This window comes from Haplochromis burtoni, unplaced genomic scaffold, assembly GCF_018398535.1.
Source record: "Haplochromis burtoni strain Fernald_Lab_line unplaced genomic scaffold, NCSU_Asbu1 Contig_148, whole genome shotgun sequence".
Taxonomy (NCBI): Eukaryota; Metazoa; Chordata; class Actinopteri; order Cichliformes; family Cichlidae; genus Haplochromis; species Haplochromis burtoni.
In genome coordinates this window covers 935,499-945,496 of record NW_024582509.1, presented here as the reverse complement: position 1 = coordinate 945,496, position 9,998 = coordinate 935,499, and the positions used below count along the sequence as shown (strand labels likewise).

The following is a 9,998-nucleotide window of genomic DNA, read 5'->3' as shown; positions in this document are numbered from 1 at the left end:
AAATAATCGGTGACTAGTCGACTATCAAAATAATCGTTTGTGGCAGCCCTAGTCTGGAGCTCCGTTCGAGATCTCAGTTCATGGGATCACGAGAGAAGTTTTGGATCAGAATAAATCTACATGGTAGGAGCTTGATTGAACACACTGCACCTTTCTGTTAGGGGTACAGGACACCACATTGAGGGGACGGGCCACGTAGGGTAAAATCTCAGAGAAGAATCTCCTTCTCTCAGCCAGAACACTGAAGTGGCGTGGTGTATGGATCCTCCATCATGACAATGACCCAAACAAAGCACATTAAGATACGGAGTGGTCTCGCCAGTCCCCAGACCTCAGACTGTGCATGGGGCCGAAGCGTCAAGGGTTCAGAGAGTTTCTCTACAGCAAAATATGTTTTTCTTGAGTCTTTGGTTGAGATCTGCGCTAAAATAAATGTAACTCAGCAGAGACTGTTCATTTCTTTGAGAGAGACGGGATCAAATCAGCATTTATCCAACATAAAGCGCCTGATGCGACTGTCGTTGTGATTCGATGCGGCTGAAAATAAATCATTTATTCTTCAAACTCTGATTTAGCTGAATATCGTTGCCCAGTCAGTGGAGAGGCCGACTTCTGTGACAGGAAGATGTCCAGCCTTCCTCCTCTCACGCCCAACCGGTCGCTGCAGATGGCTTCCCCTTCCCTGAGCCTACTTCCTGTTAAACAGGAGTTTTTCTGTCCCACTGACGCCAAAGCGCTCGCTCACAGGAGGCTGTTTGATTGTTGGGCCGTTGTCTGTATTGTTGTTGGGTCCTTAACCTCACAACATAAAGGGTCTTGAGGTGACTCTTGTTGCGTTTTGGCGTTGTATGAATAAATCTGATGAAAAGTTCATATTAATGAGTTTCTCAGCATTTTGTGTGGAAATAAGAGCGCCAGCGTATCCCAGCAACCAGGAGCACGGATCCTCTGGAAACCTGGAACATGTGGCTGGGTACGTGAACGTGTTCACATGGCTACGCGTCCTGTACAAAGACCTGCTGGCAGTTTCAGCCAGCAGGCCTGGTGCTGTTGTTCATTTATGTAGTTAATTAAGCAACTCTGCCATGACCACAGAAGTCCAAACCACTTTCAGCTACAGTACAATCACAGCCCAATTTGCTATATTTAATCTGCTCAGCTCAGCGTGAACATGCTGAAGGTCAGAGCGCCGGCGTTTCCATCTGTACCCCTCCGAAACAGCCCGAGGACAAAATAGTTTCACAGCACAAATGAGCAGCAGAAGCAACAAAGTCTGCAAAGGTTATTAATGGCAGGATTATCACATGAGGTAATACAGCAGTTATGGGACGAGGTATTAAAATGATGGTTGGAAATGTGGAGATAATGGTTTTTGTGCTGAACAATAGCTCTGCCCTCAATTTAACACCCGAGCACATTATTCCTACACGTCCCCGAGCGCCGTGCTGCCGGGGCGCCTCGGGCTGTCGGATGCTTGCTGAGCCGGGCGGGAAGGAGCGTTTTGTCTCCGTTCGGGGCGCAAATTAATCCTTAAATAAACACCTTTAATTAAGGAGGAGGTGCGAGGAACAGAGGGAGGAGGAGTAAAAGGTGACGCCATGATGGAGAAGCTGGAAACACAAGAGGAACAAAAGCAGGACGACAATCATGCAAATCCAGCTCCTTTTACAGACTCGCGCCTCAGATCTCCTTTTCACTGCAGACTGAGGCCAGAGGAGGTGATGAGGCCCAATCAAAACCTACTTTAACTCTTTTTGCTGCTCGTTGAGGATTGAATACGAGCATCGGCATCGCTCTCAGATCCCAGAGTAAAATATTAAAACACTGCTAAACCCTGAAGTTCAAGAGTGACGACGCGGGTTTGCTGCAGGTCTGCAGACACACATCAACTGAACTGTCCGAAGCTTCACAGCTGATGGTTGGTGTCAGTGGATGCTCCAGGTTGTGGTAGCCTCAGTAAGCTGATGCACAGCGAGTCGCCTCGTTGTGGAAGCAGGTCTGAAATAGGATGGACACCGCTCAGGTCAGAAAGGAGAAGCGAGGGTACGCCCTCCAGGAGTCGTCCAAGGGGAAAGAGCTAGCCGAGAGAACTCGGTGGATGGACGCATGAGGATGTGACTGAGAGGATTCATCCTCTGTGAAATCATGAGTGGAACTTGAGCTGCTGGGTACGATCATTTTCCATCCGCAGATTCCTCTCCTGAAACATTTGGACTTCCTAGATTTGCTCTAATCTGGTCATCGCTGTGTTTTATGGTAAAGTCAGAAAAATGTTAACATGAAGTTACTGACTTCTCCCCATCCAACACAGACCTCTGCTGCTGTCAGTCTGAGGTGGTGTTGTGTGGTACCTCCATTACTGCGAGAGGCTCTCTGCGTGTAACTGTGGGGGAGACTCACACATGCTGGCTATCACCCCCAAACATCTTGTTAAGCTTTAATACAGGACGGTTATCCGCAGGCAGAGGAGGAAATCCCATCCATGCGCACTTCGATCCGGCTTACTGAGACTCAGAGTAAAGCAGCTGCTAGAAAATGTGCGGCGGTCAGAATCACGTGGCTCTTTAAGCATTTCTGCTCAAAGGAAAAACATTAAAAACAAACGTGCACAAACGAGTTTTTCCCTGCTGCTCCTTCGCCCATCAAACATTGTTGTAACTGGACATCAGCTTTCTCTTGGAGCAGCTTCCTGCTGAGGGTCACCTCTCAGCCGGTTCTTACAATGACCCGAGGCAGATTAAACTTGGATTCATCTGATTTACTATTGAACTGTGCAGGTGTTCCCTGGATTTCAATGGCTGTGCTGTGTTATCCTGTCCTGTGGTCGCTCTTCGGTGACAAAGCGGACAGTCTCAAAGCTTTAAAGAGAAACGGGATTAGCCCGCTGCGTGAACACGACCTGAGAGGATGAGGAAGCAGAGAGCAAAGGATGAAGAAGACAAGATAGGAGGAGGCATAGTTGACATTTCATGGAGTCGGGCCCCGGGCGGCCCTCCCACGCTGCCTCTAACGCAGCCTGAAGAAGCCATTTCCCCTTTTCTGTGGTGATGAAGCACTCGCAGCACAGCGGTGCTGCTGCTAATGCTTTGTGTTAAAATCTCTATTAACGCTCACAGCGGCTGTTTGTGGCTTCCTGTTTGTCGCAGGATTACACAGAGAGTCACGGCAGCTCCCAAACTTCACGCGGTCGGTTCAGACGGCTCCTCGGACTCCAGCTGCTTTCATTCCCCACGCCAAATCACAGAGCGTGCACACCTGGGAGGCAGGTGAGGAGGCCTGCTGCGACACAGACGAGAGGTTTCATTGAAGTCAGCCGGCAGTTGGACCTAACTCAGATTCTTTAATATGAATTAAGTCGTTCCCTGTGACACTCCCGGGTCCGTGACAGTTGGAGGGGAAACGTCTAACGGTTTGAATTCACCACCTGTCCGGCTGGCCTGTCCACTTTCATTTGCCGGTTAAATAAAGTAAGAAGAGTCTGGAAGAAACCATCGTGAGCTCTGCTGTGCTTTGTGCTGCTACTGATCTCATACTTGACCCACCAGATGTGCTGGAAGCTCACAGCACGGATAATGTGGTTCGAGTTAGCAGTGGATGTTAACAAAGAGCCAAAGTTAAAGGAATGTGTTTAAATCCGAGTGCAGCATCGAGCCCGTTAAACTCCTGGGATATTGATCCGGTCAGTTAAGGAGCATGAGGTGATACCTGGACCTTCCAGAGTTTCCACAGGTAGTCCAACTCCTCCAGGGTGGCACATCGAGGTTTGCTGTGTCTCCCAGGACCGTCTCCAGAGCCTGGAGGAGACTCCAGGAGACGGCCAGTTACTGTAGGAGAGCTGAACAGGACCCACCAAGGGGACCGGGATCTGCTCCTCTGTGCCGGCAGAGGAGGGATGGGCTCTTCTAATGCGTGCGAGCTGCAAACCTCCAGCAGGCCAGTGCAGAACGCTGAGATGTGGAACACTGTACACGCTGTGGATAATATTACCATCACTGCAACTCGATGACTGTTTACCTGAATCTGGAGGCCGCCGTCAGACACTGACTCAGGCTAACAGGCTACAAACAGCTGTCAGCTTCCAGGATCCACTCACGTCTGTGCGCGTTCAAGGAGCGAAAAACCATTTTCACACAGTGTAAAACGTTTGGAGACAACTTCAAGGATACATCTCGTCGTAGGTTTCGTTAAAATTCTGGACCTGCAGACTCAGCGGCAGACGGGTGTTTTCTGTCCACCTGCTCCACTTTTACCTCAGTATTAACGACCTGTTTCCTGGAAGGACGTGTGAAGCTCTTAAACCCCACGAAAACTAGCTTCCTGTGTTTGGCGGCCACTTTGTCGACGTGGGTCGCCTCTTACATCAGCTTCCTTCCTCTTCGTTCTCGGGGCCGATCGATACGAGACGGATGAGAAAGTTTTGAGTTTTCTGGCGCTCGGTGTTAATTTCATGATGTAATAATGTGGAGATTTACTAAATGATCTACGAGGTGTTTAAACTCGCTCTGGGATCAATTTGCGTTTGGGGCTCTCGGCCTCGCTCGTTTCATCTGGAGGGAAGATTGAATTTCCTCAAAATTCGCAGCCCGTGTTGAGACATCTGCCTCGCAAAATCGAGTGAGTAATTAGCACGCGGCCTTCTGTTTACACATAATAATCCCATTTGCTTCACAACGCTGCCCTTAATACGGGCTCGTTTCATGTGAGCTTAATTGACTTTAGCGCCGAGCGCGGTTATTGATTTAATGGCGAGCAAAGTCTGCCTGCAGGAGGTGTTCCTCACCTCGCGCTGCAGCACTTCTCCAACTTTCAAACACCTGCACTCCTCCGTGAAGTTTCAGATTAGTCGGCGTGACACCGATTCATCCTCCAGTCAAAGTGTCGCCTCGTTAGCGTACGTTTAAAAGCAGCCTGCCGTAATTGGCTCAGACGGCGCCGCTGTGAGGACTCTTCACTCACATCGGAGGATTTACAGGAAGATAATGAAGCCTTAATGTCAGCAAAGGGGATCAAACTCCTGACAAAAGCCTCCAGCCTTCATCATTAACTCCTCCTCAGGCTCACATTCGCTGCACAAAACACAAGCTTTTATTCAAAGCGCTGCCGCGCAGTCGCGCCTCCGACTGTCGTTTAAGGCTCAAACTCAGAGCGACGCCACCGCGCCCCGGCGATCGTGTTTACAGCCTCCGTGGAAAGAGAAACCTCATCGGAAAGCGAGAGAGCCCGTGTTTTCAGCACGTACGCGTTATCTGCTTTATGAACCCATATCTAGTTTAAATAAAGCTTCCTACACTGGCGGCGGTGAGCGTGGGCGGCGTGCACCTGGACTGATCAAACATGGAGAAACTGCAGATGTAACAGCAGCTCAGATCTGCACTTTTTTATTGAAACAAGCACAGAAAAATGTTTGAGCCTCCCGGGATCAGGTCGGATGGGTCAGACATCGGAGCGGGCGTTCACATCTCCACGTGATGCAGTGTGGACATCTGGACCAACGCCACGTGCTCTGCCCTCATGAACCTCTGTTTGTGCACCTCTTGATTTCTGTAATCCAACACCAATGTGGTGAGCATAATGTTTCCTAAAGTCAGTACACAAAGAGTGGTGTGTAGTTGCACCTTCCAACAAACTGACGCATCCTCATAAACTTATAATTAATGTAATAAAACCTCCAGAGCAGGTTTGTTGTTTGTGGAAGCCGCCATGTTCCCCGCCATATTTGAATGCAGCCTTCTGACTGATTGTGTGGCTGGAGACACACATGTGGAAGGAGAAGCTGGAGGCGTATTTAAACTCTGGTATTAAAGATATGAAGGAGACGCCACCGAGCATCCTCTTCCTCCTCATTTACTCCCGATATCGTCACATGTGATGCTCACATGTCACATGTCCGGACAGCTGGCAACAGCAACAGCTGGTTATAGGCTAACATCAATCTAGCTAACGTTAGGCTCACGTTATCACAATGTCAGCAGACCCATCAGATCATTCGCTCCCACCTGAACACGGGGAACACATTACTGCAGGAATTAGACCGCTCCACATCACAATGAAACACGTTTCAGTCGCTGTACAGCTGGACTGCACTCTGCACCTCCGACAGTCATTCACTGCGGCTCGGCCTGCTCGGGCAGATATTAGCCTGAACATCTTCTGTGAGCTGTTTTAACCCTTTAAAGCCCACCACAGTCTGCAGAGCTGAACTCTTTTACTTTTACCTGCTGTAGTGCCATCTTTGGGAGCATGTCAAGTTGTTATACGTCAATACAACTGCTATATCCCAAATTTTAATAACATGCATGCATTAAGTCCATAGTAATTACATAAATTGCACAAAAGTGCAATAAACTACAAAATACTTTTAGTTTTTTTACTTGTGAAGTTTCAGATGTCGTCCCTCAAAACTGTAAAGGCAAAAAAGTTGCACAAAATAGTTTGCAAGCACAGGAAATTTACAGGAAAAACAAAATAAATATTATTGTGCACAATTTGCACAAAAAACAGCATCAAAATAAACGATTTCCAGCAGTGCAGTTTGAGTTCTGAGTCTCCCAGAAACCACACAGAAAGGCACAAAGTCAGACACGACTCCAGTAAACACCAGGAGACCTTTGAAAGGCCCTGTAGGGAAAAACTACATGGAAAATGACATCACTTCCTGTCTTGGCAGGTAATAGCAGACATGTGAAAGCTATGAACAGCTGATCGGATCTGCAAGTGTTTCTGGATTTAAATGTTTTTGTTGCTGCAGCGCTTTTTACACCATTAAAGGAACAAGCTGAGTGCACGTTCTGTAAGTCCAACTCCTCTGGTACGCACCTCCACCCTGACTCCACCTTGACTCCTGCTACCTCCACCCTGACTCCACCCTGACTCCTGCCACCTCCACCCTGACTCCTGCACCTCCCCTGACTCCACCCTTACTCCTCCACCTCCACCCTGACTCCACCCTGACTCCTACCACCTCCACCCTGACTCCTACCACCTCCACCCTTAATCCTGCCACCTCCACCCTGACTCCACCCCTCTGCCACTCCTCCCACCTCCACCCTGACTCCACCCTGACTCCTACCACCTCCACCCTTACTCCTGCCACCTCCACCCTGACTCCACCCTGACTCCTACCACCTCACCCTGACTCCTACCCACCCTGACTCCACCCTTGACTCCTGCACCTCCACCCTGACTCCACCCTGACTCCTCCACCTCCACCCTGACTCCTACCACCTCCACCCCTGACTCCTGCCACCTCCACCACCTCCACCCTGAATCCTGCCACCTCCACCCCTGACTCCACCCTGACTCCAACTCCACCACCTCCCCTACTCCTACCACCTCCACCCTGACTCCTACCACCTCCACCCTGACCCACCCTGATTCCTACCACCTCTACCCCTGACTCCACCCCTGACTCCTGCCAGGTAAAGTTCAGCTTTACAGGTGCAGTTTGGGAATGAGGAGGTTTCCCTCCTCGGCAACACGAGCTCACTTACTTCTGTGAGAAGAGGTCTCTGTATGGGCTGCCGTGCTGCATGGCGATGCCGTAGCCTTTACTGCTCATGCTGCTTCCCGACACGGTGACGGTGCAGTCGTCATCCGTCAGGGCCACGTACTCCAGCACCGCCATGTCCCAGAGGAAGGCGTACGGACCCTTCTTTGCCTGCAGACACAGAGGGGGGGGGGGGCATGGTTATTTGATGGTTTCTTATTCGTCATCATCAGCGACTCTCAAATGCCTCCGCTGTTACTGGATTCAGACTTTTCTCCGGCGGCTTCATCCAGAGCAGAGCTAAACCTGAAGTCTGCAGCTGACCCGACACTGTGCACAAGAACATCCACCGTATTTACCCTCAGATCCTGATTCAGTTCCACAGTGACCGTGTCACGTGTGGAAATGCACGCGGCGCCATGGGTATTTATTAAAGTCGCTGTCGGCTGGTGTCACGACTGCACAGTCATAAATATTTGATAGTGCCTCAGATATCCACGCTTACAGACTTTTTCTTGGATATATTCTGTCTTGAATCCATTTTTTATGTTTGCATTTGTTTTCTTCACTTTGAAATGTTGACACAGAAACAAATTAGCTTATAAATCCTGCAGTGTGATTTCCTCCCCTGCATGCATACATCTCTATAAATAACCTCGTGCAGCTGCAGCTGCGCTCTGATGCGCTCTGTAAATGTGTCTAAGTCTCTTTGTGATGCTAAATACCTGCAGGAGTGTTAGTCAGGCTGGTGTGCTCCTCCCGGCTGGGTGAGGAGGTGACAGTAACACAGATACGGGAGCAGCAGCAGGTGGGGTGAAGTGGATGAGGTTGTCGGTGTTTTTTTCACTGTGTCAGCAGATCTGCTGCATCTGCCTCCTTCAACCTGTTCGCTGTAACTGAAAACTGTGCGCGCTCCTCTTTCTCAGATCCTCCCCGCTGTTACAAACTAATGACGACGTCACGTCTGTCTGATGATCTGCTGCGCGCAGGTGCTGCTGTTAGCTCCGTCCTCTTATTTAAAGAGAGCGGGGAGGGAGGGGCTTCTCTCTTTCTGAGGAGATGAGGATGTGCACCGTGCTACGCTAGGAGAGGACACAGGGACAGCAGAGGAGACATTCCTCTGAATCAAAGGAGGACGAATCAGGGCACCAAGCACCGACAGACCCCCGACCTGCTCTCACAACCCCGAGAAGAGCTCACAGCTCGTCTGTATTCAGCCAGCGGGACGGCGAATGCTGGGAAGTGACGTCAGGATTTATCTGAAGACTCTCATCCATCCATCAGTTCCTTTTACAGGAAGGTTCAGTCTCCAGGCTGACTTACAGGAATCACGCTGCACAATGCATACAAAATATTCCAGGGTTTATTTTTCCAGCCTGATAATCCTGCAGAGACCAGAAACTTTCGCTGACCACACAAAGCTTACTGCTTCGTCTTAGCCAATCCCTGCACGCCCTCCCGACCCCGCCCTCTCACCGAGCTGTGGCGAAAGCAGGGCTGAGATTGGCCAGAAATAACACGACGTCACTGAGATCTGATGCATTTAAATGCAAATGAGAATTTCAAACTCGTGCCAAAAAGTCGACTTCCTCCTCGATCGCTCTCTTAGTTTAAACATCAGAGCCTAGAGCTGTCTCTTCAGTTCATGACATGTTCGTCCCCAACGTCCCAAAATATACACGAGTTACTGAAAACATGTATTTAAACATAATATTTCAGATTAATCAGTCTTTTACTATTCTCGGTTTTAGTCAGAGTTCGTCCCGTCGACACTCCAGGTGTTTCTCGTTGTTATTCGGAGCCCGACTCATCGAACGATTCTTCCTCGTCAGACACGGTTTTCTGATTCGTACAAAGATACCTGCAGTACAAAGCTTTCGCTCTACGGTGTGAACAACATGAAGAATTTGAACGTGGAAATTCATTCACGTCACAGTTACTGTAGTTTTATATCTGTCATCAGTTTATATTAGAGTTCATATTGCAGCACAAACACTCGCTGGTGCAGACATCCCAGCGACGCGAGCGCTGTGTCTGCACATAACAGTTTGGCAAAGAACCAGCTTTATATGTCTTTAGGCTCTTAGCTGCTTATTTACAAACCACATCGTTTGTTCCCATTTCTGTAGTTTATCTATGAGAAATGTCAAAGACAACTCAGTTTGACAGGAAAAACGTTCGTTTCTTTTTCCAGCTCAGATCCAGGATTTGACAAACGGGGACTGGATGGGAGCCAAAAGCGCTCCAGATCATTCAGTCCCTGCGGTCACCTCAGTTCATGGAAAGCTTCGGAGTCGACGCTGATCAACGCTGAGGACGTCCTGGTTACGAAGAGTCATGTATGAGGTCGTCTTACAGTTTGCACTGGTGCCTAAAAGTCCTGTGACTGCAGCTTCTGGATGTGAGTCTCAAGCAGCGTGTGGGAGGAAGCAGTCGACAATAGCAATAAAACTGATTAGAGAGTGTGTGTGTGTGTGTGTGTGTGTGTGTGTGTGTGTGTGTGTGTGTGTGT

The 9,998-nt window shown here is 49.3% G+C and overlaps 1 protein-coding gene across 3 annotated transcripts in view; it reads right to left on the bottom strand.

Moving 5' to 3' along the window:
* grid1b (glutamate receptor, ionotropic, delta 1b) overlaps positions 1-9,998 on the bottom strand; it is a 603,615-nt gene that overhangs the window by 23,132 nt on the left and 570,485 nt on the right. For all 3 annotated transcript variants that reach the window (XM_042224758.1, XM_042224759.1, XM_042224760.1), the window contains exon 15: positions 7,491-7,657. In XM_042224758.1, coding sequence (XP_042080692.1) covers positions 7,491-7,657 — 167 coding nt within the window. The remainder of the gene's footprint in view (positions 1-7,490; positions 7,658-9,998) is intronic.